At 37.2% G+C, this 26,730-nt stretch overlaps 1 protein-coding gene across 2 annotated transcripts in view; it reads left to right on the top strand.

Moving 5' to 3' along the window:
- Positions 1 to 1,076: 1,076 nt before the first annotated feature.
- Positions 1,077 to 26,730, top strand: part of ATP8A1 (ATPase phospholipid transporting 8A1) — a 252,765-nt gene continuing 227,111 nt past the window's right edge. For both annotated transcript variants that reach the window (XM_031943440.1, XM_031943439.1), the window contains exon 1: positions 1,077 to 2,012. In XM_031943440.1, coding sequence (XP_031799300.1) covers positions 1,964 to 2,012 — 49 coding nt within the window. In that variant the 5' untranslated portion in view covers positions 1,077 to 1,963. The remainder of the gene's footprint in view (positions 2,013 to 26,730) is intronic.

Below are 26,730 nucleotides of genomic sequence, written 5' to 3'. Positions count from 1 at the left end.
TATATGAAAATTTGGAATATTACTTTTGTGAAATGACCAACGGATGATTTGAAAGGCCTGGAGAGCTTCAGGAACGATGCTGAGGAAATGAGCAGGCCCAGGAGATCATTATATCTTCAAAAAATACTAGATGATGACCAGTTCTGATGGATCAGGCCATCCTCAAAACAGACAACCAAATCATTTTAATGGAGCAGTAATAATTATATACCCAGAAAAGAACCTGGATACTAAAACCATTACATTAATTCCCCGTCCCCAATTTATACACCCATTTTTTGATTTCCTTCCAAGTAATTGTAAATAATTCGATATTCTTTTTGTACAAAAATAACTTTTATGTATACTTATTTGTATTAAGTTATATTTTAATATTTAACATCACTGGTCATCCGCATTTTGGGGAGGGGGGGTAAAGGTGAAAATTGGAACAAGAGGTTTGGCAATTGTTAATGCTGTAAAGTTACCCATGTATATATCCTGTAAATAAAATAAAATAAATAAATAAATATAAAAAAAAAGACTGTTTTTTGTTTTTTTTTTGAATATGGAAAACCAGCTTTCTGTTTCCTTATAAACACTACCAGCGGGGACAGTTCTGGGTACACAACAGGAGCTTAATAACTATTTGGCCTCCCGACTGAATATCACAAGTGTGTCAGGGCGAGAGGAGTAAAACGCAGCCTTCTGAAGGAAGCCCCCGGGAAGAACCAATCTGCAGCCAACACAGCGCTTCTCCGGCCAGGCCCTGCCATCAGATTTTGGGTCACCCAAACAACCCACAAGACAGGAGCTCCAAGAAAAAAAAACAATCTGGATTTGAGTCAGTTCTGTGTGAGTTGCGGCAAGGAGGCAAAGCGCGGCTCAGAAATAAAAGATTCGCTGCAATCTATCCCTTAGTGGACATTCGGCCTCTCAGTGGCCCATCTCCGGTGGAACCTTAGCATCTCACTTAAAAACAAGAGGGCGTTTTCCTTTCCTCTGGGTATCCAAAACCAGAAGGGCCTAGGTCAGGGCTCTGACTGGCGAGTCAGCATCTCGGGCCAGGCGGAATCGTTCACACGCACAGAGATGAAGCAAAGTAAAAGCAGCAGCTTTGTTTTTAGCGCTCCCTGCCCGCGCCGGGCCCCAGGGAGCATCGGGCCCTCGGGCCCCCTCCCCCCCCTCCCCGGCCCGCGGCCCCTCCCCCCCGGCCCGCGGGCCCCCCCCGGGAACTTGTTGCCCGGCGGGGGCAGCTGCCCCGCGGCGCGGGCAGCCGGAGGACGGGCTTCCCTCCTCTGCGGCGCGGTGGGCGCCTTGGCGGTGGAAACCGCTCCGCGCGCGCTGCCTCCTTCTGCAGGCCGGCCCGGAGGCCCGAGCCCCTTCCTCGCCCGCCGCCCCCACGCAGCCCGCCCGCAGACCCCGGCGGAGCCCGGGCCCGGGGGCCGGTTCCATCCGCGCGGAAAGCGGGGGGGGGGGAGGAGCTGCGAGGTCTGAAGCGAAGGGCGGAGGGCTTCTCTCCCCGCTGTGCAATGGGCTGACAGAGCGGGGCTGGGCCGGCTGGGTGGGCGGGGCACGGCGCCCCCCCGCGCGGCGCGCATTGGCTGCCTCCGCCCCCCCCCGGACGGTGGTACGGTCCTCGGCGAGGTGGGCGGCTCTGGGGCGGCCGGGCTGGGAGCCGCCGGGAGCTGCTGGGGCTGCGGCCGGCCCTGCCCCCTCCCCTTCCTTTCGGGCTGCAGCAGCCCGAGCGCAGCGTGCGGGCGCCGAGGCTCGCCGGGCTCCGGAGCCAGCCCGTGCCGCCGCCGCCGCTCCCGCGCCCGCTCCGCCCGCCCCAGCCGCCGCCGCCGGGGCCGGGGGCCCGCGGGGGAGACCGCGCGGAGTCCTCGGCAGCCGGGGCGGCGGCCTCGGAGCAGTGACAGGTGCAGAGCCCGGGCCGGCTCGGAGCGGGGCGGCGCGTCCGCGGGACCCACCTGCCGCCGCCGCGATGCCCACCATGCGGAGGACCGTGTCCGAGATCCGCTCCCGGGCCGAGGGTGAGTGCCCGCCGCGCCGCCGGGGGCGGTCGGGGCGCGCCGGGCGCAGATGCCCTCGGAGCTGGCGGCGGGGGCCGGGCGGGGGCGGGGGCGCGGGTGCTGGGGGGGGGTGCGGATGCTCCTCGGAAAGTGCCCTTCTCCCGCGCCCGCCACACCATCACCTCTCCCCGCTCGTTATTTCCTCTTTCCTCCCTCTCCCAGCCCGGCTCCTCCCTCACCTCCATTTCCCCCCTCCCCATCGCTTCTTTCCCCGCTCCCCATCACCTGTTTCCCCCTCCTGTTTTCTCCCTCCCCATCACCTGTTTACCTTCTTCCCCTCACCTGTTTCCCCTCCCCACCATCTGTTTACCTTCTCCCCATCACCTATTGCCCCACTCCCCATCACCTGTTTACCTTCTCCCCCTCACCTGTTCCTCCTCCCCACCATCTCTGTTCACCTTTTCCCCCTCACCTGTTTTCTCCCTCCCCATCACCTGTTTACCTTTTCCCCCCTCACCTGTTTTCTCCCTCCCCATCACCTGTCCCCCTTTCCCCATCACCCTATTTCCCCACTCCCCGTCACCTGTTTTTACCTTCTTCCCCTCACCTGTTTCCCCTCCCCACCATCTCTGTTCACCTTCTCCCCATCACCTGTTTTCTCCCCCCATCACCTGTTTACCTTCTCCCCCTCACCTGTTCCCCCCCCACCATCTCTGTTCACCTTCTCCCCATCACCTGTTTTCTCCCTCCCCATCACCTGTTTACCTTCTCCCCCTCACCTGTTCCCCCTCCCCACCATCTCTGTTCACCTTCTCCCCATCACCTGTTTTCTCCCTCCCCATCACCTGTTTACCTTCTCCCCCTCACCTGTTCCCCTCCCCCATCTCTGTTCACCTTCTCCCCATCACCTGTTTTCTCCCTCCCCATCACCTGTTTACCTTCTCCCCCTCACCTGTTCCCCCTCCCCACCATCTCTGTTCACCTTCTCCCCATCCCCTCTGTTTTCCCCCTCCTTATCACCTCTTCTCCTCCATCCTCCTTTGGGTCAGAGAAATTGGCCGCGCCTTCTCTGCTCATTTTTCCCCCTCTTTCGTGGTTCTCCTTTGGCCACGACCCCAATGCTCTTGTGGTTTTCCAGGGCGAGAGCCCTAGGGCTACCCCTGCAGCGCGACCATTGTGCCCCTGTTGTCCCCCAGCCTCCCTTTCCCAGCCCCAAAGCCTCTGCACCATCGCCCAGCAGCGTGCCCCTTTGCCCGCACTCGGAAGTCTGGAGGCCGCAGCCCCCTTACCCTCAGCAGCCCCCTTACCCCCAGCAGCCCCGTTTCTGCAGCTGCCGGGGAGCCGCGCCTTTGCGGCCGCAGCTGCCAGCAGCCCCTTTCCCTTTCCCAGAGGCTGCCGGCTGGCTCTGCTGTCAGAGAACCCCAGACCGTTCGCTTTTGCTCCTTAGGCATGGTTTTGGTTTGTCCTTTCTCTGAAACCTCAGCCCGGGCCTGCTGACCGGTCCCTTCTGCAGGGAGGAAGTTCCTTTCTCGCTGACCCAGGGCCAGCTGTTGAATTTTTACTATCCACACTTGTTAGCGTCGAGCAACAGGAGATACACACGGCCGTACCTTTGGAGCAAAACCTAGCTTTGTGTATACCGCATTTTTTGTCTCGGGATGTGACAGATTCACGTTTGTAGGTGTTTACTATCACAGGGCAGGATGCAATTAAAGAAATTCTCAGTGCCATTAAATTAGTCTTATTTTTTTAGTGTGAAACATGGTGAAGCGATAGTTAAAAAGGAAGTGGTCAAAATAAATAGCAAGAAATACGTAAGAATACACAGATATAGCACTTTAAAGAGCAGTCTTTACAAAAACCCCATGGTGGTTAATGCAATTATTGTTACCTCCAATTTACAAATGAGGAAAATGAGATGTAGATATGTGAGGTCTTGGCCACTTTCACACAGCTGACTAGCAAATATCTGGGCTGCTTTTCAGACCAACTTGTTGGGTCTTCTGACCCTAAATCTAGGTTTCTTTTGACTCTACAAATTTGTCTCCTAAAGTGGAACTGATTGACAGATAAGAGAAGTCAGGAGTTGGAGCTCATATTCCTAGTTCCATATTAATTAGTCATATGTTCACTCAGATACTTCTGCTAATAGCATTTTATTAGAATGTATTTCTATATTTAGTTACTAATTATTTACTAGTTAGATTAAATATTATAGAAATCCCTCTTCTAAAGCACATTTCTTTTGAAAAAATGTGTTTTCATTGCATAATGTCATAAACTGACAGGGTTTCTGTATATTTCTCAAAAGTGTTTCCTAGATCACAAAGGAAAGAACTAGAATCTTTCAACATAAAAATGTACCCATCTTTGGATTTTTACATGACCTGCGTTTCAGCAGTATTCATTTTTCCTCTCCCTCTCAGAGAGCCATTCCTTGTTACAGTAAATAAATAAACAAAATCAATGACTATATTGGATAAAAAAATCTGACATTATATGCAGTGTTCCATATTGCCTCTATCAAAGAAGCTAGGAAGAAGTACTTTGTCTTATGTCTTTTTTGAAAACACTCTTGGTTAGTACAATTTCACCATATTCAGGATTTGATTGTTTTATTATTGTTGTTCTTTGCATTTACAACATAATAATTTTATATGCTGTTTTCCTCGTTCTGCTTATTTCATTTTGCATCAGTTCATGTCTTCCCACGTTTCTCTATACTTTTCATATTTATAATTTTTAGAAGGCAGTGATATTCTATTATATTCACGTAACAAAACTTTGTTAGCTCTTTTCCATCAATGTATTACTTCCCCCCCCAATTCTTTGATACTACACAAAATAATGCTAATAAATATTTTGATATTTACAAGGCCTTGCTTTTTATCATTAATCTTATTGGGCTCTCTGCCTAGCAGTTGGATCTAGGATGAGGATAGATAAGTGATAAGGGCTGAAGGAGTATTGATTCCAGTAACATGAACTGTTAGGTAACTTATATATGGGAAGAAGAAGGTGAGAAAGAGACCAGAAAATGCTGGGAACATAAAAGCAATGTCTGCAGGATTTGAGGAGGTAAAATTTAATTACAGGTTAATAGAGTTGGAAAGGACAATAATAATATTACTAATTTGCTAATTAGTATACTTCAATTTAGTTATTATTGAATTGTTATTTATTAATTGGTACCAAAGTGTCAGATTTTAAGGTAAATACCTACAAAATGTTACTTTAAATCTTCAGTTCCAGTTTAATTCTTAATATCTGTGAACCACATTGAATATCAAAGTGCCACATGGGATTGGAAGCACAGCCTGAGATCAGTTAGGTAAAGTGAGTTAGGTAAATTTACAGAGTAAAGTTTAAAAAAATGAATGGATTAATTGATAGGAGGGTGCTGCTGTCTCTGAAGATCAGATTTGAGAGTGCCTTTTTCCATGTAAAAAGAAGGGAAGATGGTAAGATGTCCATATAAACCTTGGTTTTCTGATAGATGGCCAGCTGGTGTAAATGAAGATAGTTTGGAAGTCATTCCAGTGGTTCGTCCATGGGAGATAATGTTCAGACCAAGAACAATGACAGTTGGGTATGAAGAAAGAGGGAGAGAAAACATGAAAAAAATGACAATTTGAAACAGATTGACTCATCTGTATTTTTCCTCTTCTACAAAGAAGTTCAAGATTTTAAGCCTGATGTCTTGGTGATTAAAATTTCACCATATTCAGGATTTGATTATTTTATTATTATTGTCAGATACAGGCAACCTGGCAAGGACAATGATTTCAGGTTTTTAGCTAGAGGTGGTTGATCAAATTCTGAAGGCCCCTGGAAATCAGAATCAAAGATCTGAACATCATTAGCCTAAAAAAAAAAAAAAAAAAGAGCTAAAATCATTAAAAACAGATGAGTTATTTGAGGAGAGAGAGTATAGGAGGAAGGAGAATGAGATTGAAGATTAATGCCAAAGTAGAACAGAATAAAGAATGAAATCTGGAGAAGATAGCTCTTAAGTTATTGGAGAGCCAATTATTTAAGAATTCTATCAATCAATATTCATTTAAAAAAAAAAGTTGAATATAATCCCTTTCCTCAAGGAATTCACAATCTAATGGGGAGACGATTTGCAAACAAATATAAATCACCAATCTGTATACAGGATAAATAAAAAGTAATTAACAGAGGGAAGGCTCTAGAATTAAAATGGTTTGAGAAAGGCTTCCTGCCAGAGATGGGATTTTAGTTGAGACTTGAAGGAAGCCAAGGAGGTTAGTAGGCAGAATTAAGGAGGGAGAGTCTTTCAGGTATGGGAGATGGCCAGAGAAAATGCCTGGAGTCAAGAAAGGGATTGTCTTGTTTGTGGAAGGGCCAGGAGACCAGTGTCCCAGAATCAAACTGTCTGGGGGGAAGTGTAAGAAGTGTAGAAGGTCGCAGCATTTTGGGGCTAGAAAGAACTTTCAAGTCAGCTCACCCCAGAAATAAGAAAGAAATAAACCCAGAAAGGTGAGTTGATTTGTCCAAGTTTACATAGTGACAGGGTTGAAAACCAGTTTTCTCCCTACTATGGTGACCTGCCACACAATGGAAAACATAATTTATACAGTCTAAGGGAGCAAGGTTTCAGAATAAGAGTTTACAGACCAAGATGTCAAGAGTATCACATTTCATTGTACCAATAAGAAGTTATATAAACCATTCCATGTTTTCAAAAAGGACTATTCTTTAAGCCTTCCAATTTGCTGTGTTCTGTTTTTAAATAGCCTGATAGCTGGGAAATCTAAAAGTTTTAATATTTAATGAACATGGTATTGTATTCTTGTGTTCTAATGTGCCATCAAGGTGATTGTTTTCCTGATATAACTAAGTTATATTCCTTAAACTACACGTAAGTCAAAGTTGTCTGTCAAATTGCCTTGAGTTTTTAAAAGATTGGCCAGACACTAAAAGAGACACAAGGTTCTAGCATTCTAAAAATGTTCATGACAGTATCATACATTACACATGTTCCAAACACAGGAAAATTCAACAGGCACACGCTGAATGAATAGTATATTTGCCCAGTGTTAGAGTGCTGAAATACAAACAACTCTTTATGTGGAAATATATTTCAAGTATATTTGTCCTAAGTGTAGTAATCATTTCCCAAATTGTTTCTGTTTCTCAGTGATAAAGAGAAGGGGAAGGGAGTGAGGAGGAAGCTTACTGTGCATCAGATACTACTCCAGGCATTTAAAAAATTATCTCATTTGATCCTCACAACAACCTTGTGGGCTAGATGGTATGATCCTCATTTGACAGTTGAGGAAACTAAGACAGATAAAGGTTAAATGACTTGGTCAGGATCACACAACTAATGTGTTCCTGAAGCCAAATTTGCACCACCTTGTTGCCCCTCATAAAGCAAATATAAAGCATGAAATAGCCTTATTTGTTAGCCTTTTTAGGGTAAGATATGAAAAACAGCAACGAATAATCTAATGGTCAAGGGCAGTTATTTGTAATAGTTCAGGAATAAAGTGGGTAGAATTTTATATGTATATAAAATATATGTGTATGTATATACATATACTATGTAAAATGTGTATATTATTTCGTGTGTATATATATATATATGAAATGTGTGTATATGTGGAAGAAAATGGATTGTATTGCAGGTGAAAAGGGAGGTAATTAGTATCTACATAGGCCCTCTATATGCTAAGCATTTTGCAAATACTATCTTCTTTGACCCATTGAGGTAGGTACTATTATTATTGCCATTTTACAGTTGGGGAAACCGAGGCAAATAGGTTGAGTGACTTGCCTAGGGTCACACATATAGTAAGAATTCAGGCCTGGTGCTCTTTCCAGTGAACTACTTAGCTTCATTGAGAAGGGATGGGAATTAAAGTCAACTCTCATTGTGTTCTTTTTACCTAATCGTGTTCTTTTAAACAAATAGAGAAGTTAGGAAAGAGTATGCAAGTTAGAAATTCACCTTAGCAATACATAAGACTACAGAATAAAATTGAGTCATTGTACCTAACTTGGCTTTGGAAAGATCAGTTGCAAGAGAAGCAAATTCATAGAGATTTCCTAATCCAGAGTCCATTTCCAATTTTGTCATTTCACAAGAGCAGCCTAAGCAGAGTGATTTCTCAGAGTTTGCTTAAAGGAAGGTCTTTTTTTTTTTTTTTTTTTTTTCTTTTAGTTTATAAAATGTTAGCAGGCTGGGGATGTGTTATCATTGTTAATAAAATATGATGTATGCTAGAACAGAACATGTCTATACCTAGAATGCAAGTTCTAACTAGTTACTTCATAAAATATATTGGGCAAAACAACAAAGCTATTATTAGAGAGTCTTTGAAAAACGTTAAGGTTGTAGATCAGTGTAAACGATAACTAGAGACTTGTTTAAAACATACATACTCTCTTCCTGGCTGTGTGATCCTGGGCAAGTCATTAACCCCAATTGCCTAAGCAAACAAAACAAAACATATATATCCTTAAGAAATTAGTTGGGGGGCTCAGTGGCTAGAGCATCAGTCCTGGAGTCAGGAATACCTGCGTTCAACTGTGGCTTAAAAACTTAGTAGTTATAGGATCCTAACCCCAATTGCCTCCAAAAAAGAAAGGAAGAAAGAAAAAAAGACATTGTAAATCAGTAATTATTATTCCTTCATTGAAACTTCTTTGTAAAATATCAAGTGATATATAAATCTTAGCAATTATTTGTAATCTTACTAAGTAAATAGAATTTATAAAATGGAGGTGGGGAAAGGAAGGAAGAAAGAAAGAGGAAAAAAAAAATTTGTTGGTATACCAGAACTAATTCCTTATCATATAGTAAACCCATTCTTTTTCTTGTTGTATTAGGTAATACTGGCTACTTGGATAAATCCAAATAGTTATTTTTTAATTCGCCAATTATGCCTATTCCTAATTACTAATATATTAATCTCATTGTCTATTTTGCCTAGAACAGATTCGAGTGAAAATTATCTGGGATCTGAATAAGTCCAATTAAGAAAACATTTAAGTGCCTTCCTATTATATCCCAGGAAATTGTGTATGTTCTAGGTTCACCTTTAGGTTGTAAATTCCTTGAGGGCAAGATTCTGTGCTCCCCATTAGAAGGTGACCTTGTGGACAGGGGCTATTGCTGCATCTTTTCTAATTTCCAGTGCTTGGCACATAGTAGATGCTTAATAAATTGATGGCTCATAAAGGTAGAATTTAGTCAATTAAGTAGAATTGTCAAGACCACTAGCATTTATTTTGCTTACTTTGTGCCAGTCTTTATGCTAAGCCCTACTGATACAGAAAGAAAAGATGGGAGGCAAAATAGCTCGCCCTCCCAAGGAGTTCACACTCTAATGAGATGGAGATATGTCTTGACTTCAAATCCTGAGAATTTGATAGAAGTGGAGACGGAGAGAAGAGTGAGTTCTGGATGACAGTAAGTATGATATCAAGGAAAAGGTGATTAGTGAAGAGGCAAGAGCAAAGTTAAGTATTAGAAGAAATTGGAGGAAAGAAAAATCATTTCTATGTGGGTATATCAAGTTGGTTTTGTGGCTCAAGGGGAATGCTAGTTAGGTCTTGAAGAGGGAAAAACTTTAACGGAGACTGGAGGGAGTCCATACATCTATGGGAGAGAGCTTGACAAGTAAACAGAAGGAGTATCAGGACTGGGAACTACACCCAGCTCATAGTAGGTGCTTATTAAGCATTTAGTGAAATTGAATGTTCCACTTTGGATGGAATATGAATATGTAAAATAGAACAGTAAGAAGTGAGGTTTAAAACTAGGTTGGAAGATCAACAAGGTCTTCTGGGCTGGGATAAGAAATCCCGACTTTATTTTGCAGGCAATGATTTGTTAATGAAGATTTTTGAATAATGATCCATGTCTATATAAAACTTTTAAAGGTTTGTAAAAGAATACAGACTAAAGATGTGCTCAGAGCAGTAAGTTATGCAAATACTCAGGTATTTCTATAAAAACCAAAATTGGAGGAGAAACTCAAACTGCTGTTCTAGGCAGTCCAGGCTGGAAGAGATATTACCCAAATTTGGGGGATGCCCCTCCAGGGAAATCTCCAAGAAGAAGCTACATAGTAGGAAGTTGGAAATGCAGTTTGATAGCTTTGAGGAGTCCGGTTCTCAGTAGAATGGAAGTTTACTGAAGGCAAGGACCTTTTTGTTTTGATCTTTGTAGCTCTGTTGCCTATGATAGCCCCTTAATAAATGAATTTTTAATTGATTGGATTGTGGGGATGCTTTGAAATATTCATTGTGTTTCCATAAGTGCAGGTTCTAGGGGGACTAGTTATTTCAACATTAGTGCTCAGAAATCTAAATGATGTCCTTTGGCATGTACTTACATGTTAGGGCTCAAACAAGATCCCAGTGCTCTTCAACATGTTAAAAATATTTTAAAGTAATTCCATTTCTCAAAGTGAGTTTATTAAGTATGGCTTTGCAAATGTGCTTCTCTGTTGGCAAGGGATTTTGCCCTTTAACTTTGTTCTTTAGAACAAAGCCCAGACATGCATATACTCTTATAAAGTTTCATACCATAGAACTAATGCTTAGGTAGTGTAACCATTGGTGTGATCTTTATAGGACTACATGTAAATTTATAATATCTGTTGACGCCTGTTGTAGTTGAATTACATTAAAAAGACTTAAAATAGATTTCATAAACATTACTTCTTTCCCAAAATAGCCATCTTGTCCTATTTTTTATGTAAAGAGTACAAAATTTTCAGATCAGAAACAAAATGTCTGTATCATTGTTAGAGATTTTCAAGTATTATACTTCTACCTGTCAAAATCAATGTCATTTTAAAGATGATAAATATTTTTAAAAGTTAAGTTCCTAAATTATATATACAAGTAACTGAATAAAAGGAAGTCTATTTAAATGCAACATTCAGAACTGTTGACTTATGTTATTTTTTTAAATAAGTGTCTATGATATCAATTGGTTTTGATCATTTTTTTAGCTTACTACTAAAGGGTGTCAAGATGCAACCTAAATTCAACTTATTGAGTTTATCGTTTTCTATAAAAAAATGGTATTGGTAAAGGTTTTCAAAGGGGATATAACCTTTGTAATTTTTAAAAAACTCCAATGAAACTTGGTATATGGATTGAAACTAAAGGAAAATGTCAAGAGAAAATGTCAGTCTGTGGTCTTAAAAGAAAATGAAAATAGTAACCCATAACATTTTACACTAGTTTGAGATTGCATATATACAAATCATTATTTGTAAAAATCCTACATCCTATTTAAGCCATCATTTATCTTTCTTTCTGTTGACCTTTAGGTGGCTAATAATTTTGATTTTGTAAATTCATGACATTCCAACCTTAACTTATCAACAGTAACCAGTTTGTGATCATTGAAAATACTATTTCATCTCCCAAGTGCAATCCATAATCATTCTCTTCCTTGACCTCAATTTTAGATTTACTCAATTTTCATCTGCTGTTCATATCTAAGATACTTTAAGGTGTAAGTTGATTGGATGCTTTGTTTAATGAAAGTCTATAAGGCTGCTTCTTATTCTGGAGGGTCAGATGCTTAAAAAAATTACAAGCTTAGTAAAGAATGGGTATAGTGGAATTATTCTCTACATCCTTCAATCAGTTGTGTGACCATTAAGAAGTAACCTATTGTTGAAAATCATAAAAGAAAATCTACTTATTGTCATCGCATATTTCCATATTCCCATATTCCCTTTTTATAGTCTCTTGATATAACTAGATGGACCAGATAGATAAACAGACCATTATAAAGTTGTTATAAAGAAAGAAAATTAGAGTATATCAATAGTTGCTGATACCTTTATAGCCATTTTTTTTTCCAAGTAGAAGCATCATATATAATCATTTTTGTGCTTTAACAATTATTTGTCTCTTAGAGATTTTGAAATGCATTTAAAATGTATTATCTCAAACACAAATATAAAACTAGATTTCACCTGGTATATATTTTTGTCAGTGCTACATAAAATGTCGAGGTGTTAGGAGTCGCCAATCAAAGTGGTTCTACTATTGTCAGCAAGAATGGATTGCTTTAGAAATACTAGAAACAGAAATACTGTTTCATTCCAAATCTATGTGTTAGCCTTGCAGTTTCTTCTGTATATATTCCCAGGGTTATCTGTCTTAGTTAGATCTCTTTTAAATCAAGGTCGTTTCCTGTTTATCAAATGAGATAATACTTTTCAAAAGTATTTACCGCAGTGTCTGGCACAGAATAAGCACTATATAAATGCTTATTTCCTTTCCTCCTTCCCCTTTCCTCATCTGCCTTTTATGAAGCAGTACTATTCCAACCAGCTCATTTGTAATGTTTACCAAATGGGTTAGTATTCTGTCCCAGTAGATTGTTTGGCTATCATGTCTCTCTGCCAGCCAACAATAAATAATAACTAAAGGCTCTCTGGCTGAGGTGGTTTCCGAACTCTTTCAGTCTTATTATTTTAGCAACTGTTTTGTGTCACTTAAAATTCCCTAAGAAAAAATGATATTCAATTGTTTTACTTCTTTCATTTCCTCTTTTTCATTATTAACTTGTTTAAACAGAGCTGCTTAGAGTTGTTGTAAGAGCATCCAGTATCTAATTTCTCCTAATTTTTCACCTTCTGTGACCTTTTTTCTAATTGATTATCAGACTCTATGCATAAATGGGATTATGAAGTAACTTATGTATGATTATTCCCTGTTCATAATTGAAAGATTATTGAATTGAATTGAAAGAAGTGAAAGATATAATAATAGAGTTAACTTTGTTTGATAGCCCTCTCATTTTTTTATATCAAGCGATGGAAACAGGTGCCCACCAGAGCTTTGTCACTATCATGGAGGATGTCTAAAGCAGAGCCCAAGTGGCAGGATTCTTTATAGATAATGACCTCTTTTAGATATTCCTCCTTGTGGATATTATCTGTCTTCACCAAGCTTAGACAGAGAATGGAGCCTCTTAAATGAGATCCCTAATCATAAAGAACTTCAGCCTAATTATTCACAAAAAAGTAAAGTATTCCTCTGTCCAAACTACACTATTAAGATGACTTTGTAAATCATAGAATTGGTACATAAGTGTGTATATTTTGGGCAGATCTGTTTGTGCTTATGAGAATGAAGTGGATGTAAAACTGAGCATGATGTTGGCAATGGACTGACTGGCTTTTGAGGAATTAAGATCCATCTTTTTAATATCAGTATTTTCCTGGTCATACCATGTGGCCATGAATCATGGGACATGATAATCTCTTAAGAATTAAAGTTGAAAGTTACCCAGATGGCAAAATAGAGGAACACATTAAGTTGCAGAGGCTGCAACACATTCCTAACAAAGAATTACCCAGGAAGAGCAATATAAAGGTTCTATCAGCCAGTTATATATTGAAAGGACACTGGGCAGCTTTCATGCTTTCTTGGGATTTTCATATTTCATGCTATCTAGAGAAAGAACCTCTGGCATCTGAATGGACTTTTGTAGAAAATTTATGGAAAGAGAGAAACACAAGTCATATAAGGTAAGAAGAAATGATTATATTCTAGTCTATAGCCCTGGATGGAACGTATTCATACACAATATCACAGATGAATCAAAGAAAGGTTACTATGTCCAGTTGCCTCATTTTTTGATCTTAGATTACCTTTTCCAACATAATTTTTATCTTCTCTTATGCTTGATTTTTTTTCATTGAAATTGCTGATTATCAAAGTATATATTCATGTAGTTTAGAGGCTTTTGTAAAATTCTTCACATAATTTCTGTTTCATTTTTTTGTGGTGGATTTAAGCCACAGATTATCTTCAAGATGACCTGTTTGCTTATTTCTGGGAATACAATAACATGAGATAAGAGAACATTCACATGTTTGTATATATGAGTGTGCTAGAGACAGCTTGTGAAACAGGCTTTTGAGAGCTGGTTATAAATTTTCAATGTGAGCATTATACTTCAGAGACCAACAAAAGCTACAAGTCAAGGTTTAATTTATTGGTTTTTTGATTGTCTAAAATAATGACAGTGATGCAGATTAAACTTGAAAATGTATTATGTGTACTTTTCCCCTCTGGAGAGCCAATGGTTAAACATTTACCAATACATCCCTGTTTCTGACACATTTACAACAATCATTATCTAGTGTTGGGGTCCAGCTCCAGTGTTCAATACTGGCCCTCTACAATCTCGAAATGATTGCTTTTTGGTCAGAGATTGAGTACATCCAGTGAGAACCATTAAAAATATAGTTTCCTGGAAAGTTGAAGAACTTTAAGGAGGCTTCAGAGAGAAAATGTAGAAGAATAAAATTGTCCTTATCCCTCAACCAGACCACATAGAATGTCCATTATAGGAAAAATATCATTAGAGAAAAATAAAGTCCCTTATGACATGCTTTTCAAATTTGCTGATGAAGGACACAAAAGTGGTTTCCTACAGAACTAGTATCCAAACAAGATGGAATTTAAAATAATGGAATAAAAACACTTATCCAGTACAGGTACTGGTTGGAGAGGTTTGGCTAGGAAGCACTTCATGGAGGAGAGGCTTAGGGATCCTAGTACACTGAAAGCTCAGTATGAGCCAACAATGTGACATGATAATCTAAATTCTATTGACGCTGGATTGAGAGCATTGTGGCATCCAAAATAAGAAGGGTGATAATCCCGCTCTATCTGCTCTTCCCTTGTCAGATCACATTGGAAGTATTCCGTTTTAAGTGTCATATTTTAGTAAGGATATTGAAAAGCTGTACCTATTACAAAAAGAAAAGAAAAAAACAAAAAAACCAAAAACCAAAAAACCTTTTGTCCAAATAAGGGAAACTAAGTCATATAAAGATCAAGTTGTAAAGACTCTTTTCAGGAGAGGAGAGTGGTTGCACAACCAATCAGATAGCAAGCCTATTAATTCTCCAGTAATAATTCTTGCATTTAACTCTCCTCCCTTCATACTGCCACGGTGTAGTTGAGGGTCCATTACTTCTGTGGGCTATTATAATTGCCTCCTCATTAAATCCCTGGCTTCAGTCTCTCCAATCCATCTTTTACATGATTGCCAAGATAATTTCCCTAATGTACAGGCCTGATTATTCCCCGGCCATTATTAAAAATTTTCAGTGTCTTGCTATTGCCTACATGCATGAAATAAAAATTTCTGAGACTTACATTTAAGGGCCTCCTTAATCTGATTTTAACCAATTTTCCAATCTTATTTCTTAATATTTCGCTTTATGCGCATTACAATTCAGTTAAATCGTCCTGCTAGATATTGCCCTGTTAACCTGTCATTTCCTCTCTCTTTGCATTCATGCAAGTGTCTCTTGGGACTCAAATGGACCTCCTTTCATTCTCATTCGTTAAATACATTTCCTTCAAAGCTTAGCTCATAGGTAATGAATCCTCCATGAAACTTCCCCCATCCCCTAAACTATAAAACATTCCCCATTCGTTCCTTCCTCATATTAGAGTTCTTTATCAAGATTTTACCTTTGCACCCGTGAGATCATGTACTTTACTTTTATCTATATACCTGCCATATTCTTTTCATTCTCTAGAACATGTAAGCCCCTCAAAGACTTGTCTTTTCTTAATTCTTTAAAGCAGCACAGTGTCTTACACGTAGACTTAATTGTTATTGTTGCATTGGGTTGAGATACTTGAATGGCGGTCATATGGAAAAGTAATTAGATTTGTTTTTCTAAATCTCCAGTGGGGGTGTGGGTAGCAGAACAAAGAATTGTATATAGAGGTTGTAAAAAGACCAATTTTGCCTTTCTTTTTCTAAAAAAAAGTTTCCTGATGATTAGAGTTGTCTAAAATTGGAATGAGTTCAATGCTATAGAGAGTATTCCTGTCAGGTCAAGGGTTAGAATATTACTTCTGCAAGAATACACCTCTGAAATTTATAACTTTACAAACAATGTCACAGGTCAACATTGCTGGAAATAGTTTTAAAAGGTGTTAGGAAAATCCTTTCTTGAACACATTTTTAAAATTTAATGACCTCCTTTGCCTAATGTTATTCAACATATTTATCTTTGTCCATAATTCTGGAATATAGAATTTATTATAGAAGCTGGTCTTTGGTTGAATCTCAACTGAAAAATTAGCAAAGCCTGGAGAAGAAAAAAAAACTCTTAATTTCTCTAGGTATGAAAATGAATTTCCCTAAGGACTCAATTGCCAGATTCCCTACAGATTTCAGCTTCAGAGTCTGCCAACGATATTTCAGTCTATAGTTGATTTTTTTTGTTTGTTTCTTTCTTTGTTTTAGAGAGGTAGCTTGGTGTCTTGGATAGAAATCCTTAAACTTAGAGTGAGAAAGACCTGAATTTAAGTCCTAACTTTAACATATACTTGTATAATCCTGGTACATCTCAGTGCCCCTAGAAACTTTCTGAAATATGTTATAGATCTGCATTATTATAAGGAGTTATCTGAGTGCGATTCCTATACCAATGTGTATCACAGATCTAGACACCTCTATCCTTCCCCATGATGGTTATTAATGTCTCTAGTCCAAGACAAAAATGATTAGTTTTCTTTAGAAATAGATATTAGGGAATATTTCCCCTTATGTTCATCCTAGTTTGTAGGTGTCTATTCACTTTATACTGGATGCTATGTAGCCTAGGTATAAGAATTCCAAAAGTGAAATAAAGACCCTTGTCCCTAAGAACTTTGAATCAAATAAAAAAGTACTTATTCATAAGTAATAATCATAATACCAGTTAAAACAATCTAACTGTGAAGGAGAGATCCAAGCAAAGTGTTTATGAGGATTTGTAAAGAAACTATGCCCTTAGGGTCTGGGAATTCATGTTTCTGATTATTTATGAAATAGACCAATTCAGTGTTTCAGGTAAAACTAATATTGTACTGGTTCTTTGTTGTATTATTTAATTACTTCCTTATAAAGGGAGCACAGAAGTGACTTTGAAGATAGGAACTTCAACCAGTTGTAAAGGAAACAAAATTTGAAAAAGGTCAACTTTATACAGTCCAAAATGGGGAGAATGGGACAAAGAACAGGAATTGAAATATCCCAGAGTAGTGAGATAAGTTGAAATGGTCCTTCTTATATGACTTTAGATCTATCATGTTCTTTCTGATTTTCTATTTGACATTTGTCCGTTTTCTATTGAATGTCAATCAATAGAAAATCAATGTGTTTTATGAGAAACTGGACTACTTCTGAATTTAGCTTTCTAAAATGCAGGTGGGATGATGTCAGTTTTCATTTCTACCATCATCCCCATCTTCTAAATAAATTTTACTGACTCCCTCTTTCTTCCAGAATTGAATTTGATCTTCTCTATTTGGCTTTTAAACCCTGGTTCCTTCCTATATTTTCAGTTTTCTTGTTCTTTACTCCTTTCCACACACTCTGTGATCCAATTATGCAAGCTTATTTGTATAGAATCTTCCATCTTTCAACTGTGCATTTTCCCCACTTTTTAGTCTTTTTTATTTTAGTTTTTTTTTTCCATTTTTTACTCTTTTCTTTTAGTCCCCTATACTTAAATATTCTTCCTTTTTACTCATCTCTACTTCCTCAATTCCCTGGATTCCTTCAAGGCTCTATTAAAATCCCATCTTCTGTAAGAGCTTCCCCTTTTACGATTCTCTTCCTTGTATTCTGTGTGTGGAGTGCATATGTGTAGATATGTGTTAATATACACACATATAGATTTTATATATTCATAGGGTTTTTACATGTTGTCTCTCCTCTTACAATATGGGCCCCTTGAGTGCCTGTGTTCTTACCTTTCTTTCTATCCCCCAGCACAGTAACTGGAACACAGTAGGTGATTAAGAAATGTTCCTTAATTGTTCAAACTCTTGTTCTTTGTTTTTCTTTAGCTTTTCTTTAGTCTGATTCTTAAACAATTTAATTCAATAAGGATTTATTGAGCACTTGTATATTGAATATAGTATATTTTTTAAGGATACTTCTGCTGTGATTATAGTTGTACCTGCTTCTCTCTATCCTCTTCCCAGTCTTTCCTATGTACATCATTCCTAATTATAGAAAACCTGGGTACATCTCTTCAAGGAGTAGAAATTCGATTTTTACAAAACTATTCTATGTAGCTATTCAGGAGTGTATCAAGTATATATCAAGTGTATAAGTATCAAGAGATGCTTACAAGGATAAAATTTGAATATCTTCAATCAGACTGGGAAAGTTTTGTGGAACAGAGATTTTTAAAAATTAAGATATGTTTGGGAAATAGTATTTTCCCCAATGAATTTGTGTGATAAGTAACTGCTGCCAAATTAATCTGTTACAATGCAGAAATTATAAAGTTAAAAATCTAGCATTTATTATGCTTAAACCCAGCTTCAGGATTCAGAAAGATAACTGAATAAAATAAGCCTTTAACAAAGTTTTTTAATAGACAAAAATTACAGAGTGGGAAATATTTTTGGCATGCGCCAATCTTATACATCGCATACAATCTCATAATCTCATACATCCCCTAAGAATACTGACCTGATTTAAGCAGATGTTATCAGAGAAACTAAGTCAAGTTACAGATTAAACTACATTTAGAGGCAATTGAGGGGAAGGAGATACAAAAAATAACCAAAGTTTAGGAGCTAAGATAGGAAGGACTAAAAAAAATAGTTTTTTGTTGTTGTTCAGTTGTTCCAGTTGTATCTGATTCTTTGTGATCCCATTTTGGGGTTTTCTTGGTAAAGATATTAGAGTGGTTTGCCCTTTCCTTCTCCATTGCATTTTACAGATGAAGAAACTGGGATAAATAGAGTTAAGTGACTTGCTGAAGATCACAGTGTCTGAGACCAGATTTTGAATTCAGAACTTCAGGCCTGACACTTTATCCTGAGCCACCTCGTTGCCTACAAATAGTTAACTAGTTAACATTTTAGTTAATAAATAGTTAACTAAATCACCTTGGGAAACTCCCTTGTGGTTTCTTATCTGGGGAATGTCAAGTCTTCCCTTATACCATCATCCCATAAATCAAATTTTAGCCAAGTGAGGTTAATATTAACTGAAAACAGGCTTCAGTTAGCCAAATGTTTGGGGAGAAATGGTAGAATAAAATTTAATAAAAGGAAAATGAAAATTTCTTATTAAAGATGTTTTTAAAATCTCACCTCATTTCTGTTTCACAGTAATACACTGAAGGAAAAAAGGCCCTTTTCTTACTTGAAACTTATCTCAGTTATACCCTTAAAATTAAAGATGTTTTTAAAATTTCACCTCATTTCTGTTTCACAGTAATACACTGAAGGAAAAAGGCCCTTTTCTTACTTGAACCTTATCTCAGTTATACCCTTAAAATCCCTGGGTTCCTTATTCTAATTGATTATGGGATTGATTTATTCAGAATTACAAGTAAAACCAATACTGTCATATTTGGGCAGATCCTTAATAGTTTATAGGATCTCATCCAATTTAATTCCATTCAGACAAGTATTTATGAAACATTTATTGTGAAATAAGCACTGAGAACATAAAGACCGAAATGAAGCCCTCTCTGCCCTCAAGGAGCTTACATTCTGCTGAGAGATATAACAATAAATAGATTTTATACCTGGCCAATGAAAATCAAGTTGGCAGGGAACACCAACCACCAGAGCAATCAGGAAGGTTCTTCTTGTAAGAGGAGGCTTCTCAGTTGGTAACTTGAAGAAATTTAGCTAGTACTCTAAGATTGTTGATGTAAAGATTCTTTTTACTTGGGATTACTTAAATTCTTTGTTAGCCTTAAACTCCTTAAAAATGTCATGAATTTGATGGCAGGCTGTATAAACCCTGAATCTTAAATCTTTGTACCTCACCCACCACCCATCATTCATTCTTCTTCTTTTAACCTTTCTGTATCAAGTGTGGGTTTTCCTGTTCTTTTTTTATGTCCATCATCACAAACTGAAAAGAGTGACAGAGCTTTTCCTACTTTGCAGAGTATAACTTCTAATTCTGTATGGATATTTCTATTCCAATCAATCTGGGTGGACCATTTTTACAATGTTGACTGAAAGACAGCATCTCAGAGATATATCCACTCATAACTTATGTCATTTCCTTTGATCCTAGAGATTGTTATCACTGTACAGTTTCTTGATTTGATAGTTTTACATTGCATTATATAAGATAGTTTGGATGTCATTTTGTGATACCATCGTTTTATCACTATTAGAAAAAGTTGGATATGCAACATTTTAGCTTATTTTTGTTTACAGATTATGTCTCTACTTTTTTGCTGCTACTGTCTTCTCCTGCCCCTAAATCACAATTTTAAAACTTATTCTAATTATTTTCACGGTTTTCTCATGATTGATACTTTTTGTTCAAAAATAAAAGTGTGCTTTAAAAAAAATCTGCTTAAAAAAAATCTGCAAAGTCTCCAGACTTCATAAGGATTCTAAGGAGCAGGTGACAGCCGAGGAACTAACAGGTATATAAGCTGCCTGATTCACTCATTGAAAATAATGTATTTAGAGACTTGTGTTTTTATGAAATGATAAGTAGTCATCATGTAAGACAAGACTGATTGGAGACTACTGTTTTATACTAAGTGCAGAAGAAAAAAAAAACACTCTTGTTCAGAAAATTTCTTATAATCACTAGATTATTTGTGAACCTTTCTCTAGATTTTTATCCTTGTTTTTCTAAAAATGCCTTTGTTCTTCAATGCAAGCCATTTAAGAATGGTACTAAAACTAAAGGGAATACTTAACTGGTAAAACATTAGATCAATTCAATGATTTTTTTTTTTCTACAAAGAAATCTAAGCAGTGGGGATTTAAAGTCAGATTGGTTTTCTGGTGGTGGTTCTTTATCTGTTTAAAAAGTGGAAATATGCTAATATGGTATCAGAAAACTGAATTGAGGTCAGAGAATTGGATCTGGATTCAGAGGGTTGGATGATTTGTATTCACATTCTGATTCTGCTGCTTAATAGGGATTGAATGACGGTAGACATGTCTTCACTTGACTTCAGTTCCTTCATAGATAGAATGAGAATTGGACTCGATATTCTTTAATTCTTATATCCCACAGGATACTGAAATGTTTCCTGAATATAATAATATTTAGCTCAGGTTCTTTGTACCATTACATTTAAGATTTTAATTTTTAGATATTTGTAAATATTGAAACTAATAACATGAGTCATCAGCTAATTAATCAGTTCCAAAAACTTTCAAATATAAAGTTCAAAATAAATTGTACACATAAAACAATACCAAGTGGTAATCAGGCTTGTAGCGTAGCCCGCCAAAGCCCTTTCAATTCAACATGTAGCTAAATTATAAAGGCATCATTTTATTTTATTTTATTTTATTTTTTTTTTTTACCTGTTAAGATTATGATTTTATTATTATCATTACTATTATTTTTTTTTTTTTTTGTGTGATGTGTGAATGCTTTTTTTTTTTTTTTTTTTTTTTTTTTTTTTTTTTTTTTTTTTTTTTTTATTTAATAGCCTTTAATTTACAGGATATATATACATGGGTAACTTTACAGCATTAACAATAAAGGCATCATTTTATAACATTATTTTGATAAGTAATAATAATATTAATAATGTGTTTGAAATTCTGGTCAGTAATGTGTCTGCTCATAATCTAGGAATGAAAATAAGGTTTGAATTCTTTACTACCTTACAGTCATTTTTTATCTTTATGCCATAGCTGAAACATTGACATGCATCTGTATTTAGAGTTGGAATAAATTTGTCATTATAAATGATAAAGGGAGCATCCCTTCCAAATGGAATTAGCATTTTATTAAGGCCATACTATGTTCCAGCCAGTACTGTGCTGTGCATTTTCTAAATATTATTTCATTTAATCCTCACAACAATCCTGTGTTATTATCATCCCTTTTAGAGTTGAGGAAGAACTATAGTTGCACATTCAATAAATATCTGAGGCAGGATTTGAATGCAAGCCTTCCTAACTTCCATCTAAGAGCCACCTAGCTACCTTTAATTCTTCAGGTTATTAGAGATTTGAATATTCCTTTGCAAAATGGAAGGAGGTCTTCTCTAGAAAAACAGAGCAGAAAATGAGACCAAGAGGAATCCTCCCCAAGTCTGAGAAAAATGTGTCACTGAGGAGAAAGCAAAGGAAAAAAAAGGCTGCTGAATTCTTGGACCTAAACCATGAATATGAGGATCTTTCTGAAGACGGTGAAATGGGTCCTTTTGAGAAAGAAACAGCTGCTCGTACTCCAGAGAATAATGATAGGGATAGGTAAGGGCTCTCAGTTAAAGATCCAAGAAGGGCTAGAAAGTAAGAGAGTGTAAGAGTTCCCTGCTGAGGGCTATCGGTGCAACTTTTGTTGGTATAATTGTAACACTAGAAATCTGGGGCATATATCCAGGATGTTGTCAAACTACAGCAACCCCCGTGAACACAAAAGATGCCCCCAGAAGGCTTCCTTAAAGAGTGTGAAGTGGAAGTGAGAGAAGGGGAGCGGAGGGGAAGGGCCCCTCCCCCAGTTCCTGTGCTTACTATGTTGTCTCCTCCTGTTCAGAGAGCAGCCTTGTGGGGTGAGCTCCCTCAGAAGGCAGATGTTTGAAGACAGCTGGATGGACATCCTCCTTCCATTTAACCTACATCTTCTGAATGACTCATTGTAATAGAGGGTGTAGGTGTGTGTGGGAACATCCCCATTAGGGATGCGTTACTCTCTTTCAATTTACAGTAACAAAACCCCAAAGTCAAGGTGTTCAGGAAGAAAATAAGTAGTCTTGATCAAATATCCATAATTTATCTACACAGTTAAGTATAGATTATTATTTGGAAAAAAATATTTTTTTAATTTTTTGGTTTTGTCCTCTGAACTGGTCTAGGTGTTAAATAGCACTGGAAATTGATAGATAGGTGTGACATGCTTTTAACTTAATTTAAAGCTAGCATTTTTGGGTTTGGAAACTGTGTAATTATCTACAGTCTTTTCCTGTTTTTAATGGGTCATACAAAAAGAAGGCAGTCAAGTGGGATAGTGGATAGAGTCAAGCCTGGATACAACTTGATTAAGGAAGATCCATGTTCAAATTCAAACTCAGATATTTTCCAGCTATGTGACCCTTGGCAAGTCACTTAACCTGATTGCCTCCAAAAACATAAAAATAAACAGGTGAAATGAAAGGATGTCACTGTGGGGTGGGGTAGTTCTATAGGAACAGTCTGGGTCACAGAGAGGAAGAAGGTAAAGGAAGCTGGTGGATTGGATTTCCTTCCATTAATTAGAAGCTTGTCCAATTAAATTCAATAATTTATTGACTTTTCACTAGTGTAAGGCACCTTGCTTGATGCTGGGTTGTGAGAAGAAGAAAAAGGTCCATAACCATCCCTGATCTATATTCAATCACTCTCTCACTTTCCATCTGTCCTTATCCATTAGGTTTTTGTCTCTGGTGGTCTCCCATGTCTGAAATACACACCCTCAAAAAATCTCTAATTTACTTGAAAACAGCTTTACAAGTAGAGGAAAGAGTCATATTGAGTAAATAAAGCTGAGCCCAAAATTCTTTTGTCATTAATCAGTTAACCACTTGGGCTCAATTTTTGGTGGTCTCAGTTAAATTCCACAAAAAGAAAAAAACTTCAATTCATTATGACTGTTTTTTTAGTGACTACATTGAACCAATAGAAAAAAAATTCAATTTTTTCTTGACAAAACCAAACTCACAGCTTTTTTTTTTTTCTCCTTTTATAGCCAAACTTCCAAAAATTAGTCATCCATACTCAATGCCTCCATTTCTTCTGATCTCTCAATTTGGCTTCCACCTCTACGAAATGGCTGTAATTTCTCTTTCCAAGACCACCAACTGACTTTTTTAAACTTATAAGTCCAATGACTTTTTCTTAATTCTCATCCTGTTGACCTTTTTCTATGTTTTGACATCTGCCCCCTTCTGGAATATGAGTCTATCCTAGTTTGACTCTTCTTTGCTAGATTAGGATCCATTTGCCATCCCTCAAACACGAGCAAAGACTGAATGAAACTTTCTGCCCTCTCTTAACTCCCTCCTTGAGGGTCTCATTTATTTCCATGTTTCAGCAGTCTCTACACAGACAACACACATTTATTCAAAGTCTAGAATATAGATCTGGAGAAGAGATTTAAAAATAGTCAATCCATCCCTTTTATAATATAAATGAGTGTTTAAAAAGTAAAGAGACTTTTCATTTGATGAAATTTTTATTTGGTCTATTTAAGTTTTATATTGCCTCCATTTTCTAATGGATACTTCTCACAGCTCCATGAACAAATCACTTTCCAATTGTCCTTTTATGACCTTAAATCTCAGCCTTTGTTTTATTTGAATATCTTTTGTTATTAATAATTTTCAACATTCTTTCACATGGTTGTTAATAGTTGAGAGTTCTCTGGCCACTTATTTATTGAGGTATGGCTTTTCATCTTATATAGTTAGTGGTCTACTTAGGTATCAGTTACACATATTTGATACAAAGATTTTTTTTCCCAGATAACTTCTTTTTTTTTTTTTTTTTAGTTCCATTGATTTTATCGTGTTATTCTCAGTTCTGTGTTTTATAATTTCCTTTATGCATTCATGTCTTAACAAACCATACTTTATGTACAGAACAGCACATGATCTTATTTTCATGAAATTTTTTGTGATATGGCCTTTAATATTCAAGTCAGTACTCCATTTTGAATTTATATGAAATAACAGTAGCTAAATATGATTTCTTTTTAAACACTAAAGTGACTTTTCCCAAGTCACATTGGTAATTAGTAGCAGTGCTTGGAGCTCAATTCAGGTTTTTTGATTCTAAAGGCAAGCTATTTCCATGGTGCCCCACTGGATATGGTGTCTAAAAATGTTCTGCTGGATAAACCTATTTGTTACTCTATATGAAAAATATCAACAATTTCTTTATTCAGCTAAGTTACTTAACATAAAATAGCTTTAAACTGTTGTCCTCATTTCATATCTATAAAAGTTCTACACGCACAAATGCACCCACACCCACACACAATTTCCCAACCTTCCTTTGACACTAATAGACATGGCAAATGATTTTTACATGTCTATTCATGTGAATCTATCTAAAATTAAACGTGTGAAAATAAACACCAGGATTTTTTTTTAAACCATCTTAAGAGGAAAAAACAATAATTTGACACTTCCTGCTTAGGTGCTGAGTAAATGCCAAGCCCAACCAAAAGCTGATCTGAAGTACTAATTTGTCTCAGATACTTGGTGTAAAGTTCAACAAGAATTTAATGACTCCTTTCACAAACATGAATATCTAAAAAAAAAAAAAAAAAAAAAGATGCCTAGGAACATTAAAGATGTGGTGAAAGAAAGGCTGACATGAGGCCTAAAAAACAAAAGTTTGTTGCAAAGCAAAAGAATCACAGAAGTTTTCATCAAGAAGTTGTATTTTAGTGAGTTGGGACTTAAGAGCAGAAGTATTTAAAAGAAAGGCAGAGAAGTTTAGAGCCCAGAACAGATTATATTAAAAGGGCACAGCAAGAAATAAAATTTCATTTGTTTGGATTTCTCCGGTTCATGATCCTCAACATACTTTACTTTATAAGGAGCCACTGATGTTTCCTGAAATCTGTACTTATAGTCACTTCCTATACCATATTCAACAGGTTTCTTTCTAAGCATGAAGAGTAATTAAAGTACAAGATCAAAATTCTGGGATAACATTGATGAGGAAAAACTATACTGTATATGTTAGAGCTCTTTCCTTTTATTCAGTTGAAAAACAAATATAAGAGTTTTGGAGTGTTTTGTTTTTCATAAGAGTAGTGATATAAAATCATTATGGACCTAGGTAAAATGAGGAAAACAATATGAATTTTATTTTCTATGAAAATTATTTTCAAAAAATTCCATATAGTATATTAGTTGAGTTAGTTTGGAAGATTGAATCATCTATACAGACTAGAAACTGGCTTTTAAAGTATGAGTAAGAATCCAGTTTAACACACATTTATTAAGTGTCTACCATTTGCTCCTCTCTGTGCTAAGCCTTGAGGATCCAAATAAGAAAAAGAAAGCTGGTCCCCCAAGGAGCTTATCATCTAAGAGAGGATTATAATACATAAGGAGAAGCTGAAAAGAGGGACCAACAGCAAGTTCCTGTCTCAGCAGAATGATGTTCCTGAAAAACAAATTGATAAAAAATGAAGTTATCTGGAAAATTCCCAGCTCTTAGAAAGGAAAAATTTGAGAACAGTGTGTTGCTTAAGCCTCAATCTATTGGGAAAAGCATTTGAGCAAGCACAGGTATTGAGTAAAAAATGCTGAGTCAATCTCCCTAGTAATGAGATTCCAAGTGATTAGCTTATCTTTACAGAGGCAAAGCTGTTCCTGGAATTGAAACCAAGAACACGCATGGAAAATGAAGCATTTACAATAAAGGAACATACTGTGTATAGCCAGAGAAAGAAATGTTAAGTAAAAGCATGCATCGAATTACTTTATATATAGATGTATGTGCATCTATATAGAGATAGATATGCATGTATTTGTGTTCAGGGTTATCCATCTTTAGAGTAGGGGGGGGAATGGAAGAAAAAAAGAAATTTACATGATAAATGTATTATATATTTAGAAGGAATAGCAAGTTGTATACAACAGATTTGTACTTTCATGTGCAGTCTTTTTATTATTTTACTATGTTATGGAAATGTTTGTTTTATTTCATAAATTAAAAAGAAAATTAAGAATAAAAAATGAAATATTACCTGGAG

This window comes from Sarcophilus harrisii, chromosome 6 (genome assembly GCF_902635505.1).
Source record: "Sarcophilus harrisii chromosome 6, mSarHar1.11, whole genome shotgun sequence".
Classification (NCBI taxonomy): Eukaryota; Metazoa; Chordata; class Mammalia; order Dasyuromorphia; family Dasyuridae; genus Sarcophilus; species Sarcophilus harrisii.
This window is presented reverse-complemented; position numbering and strand designations above follow the sequence as displayed.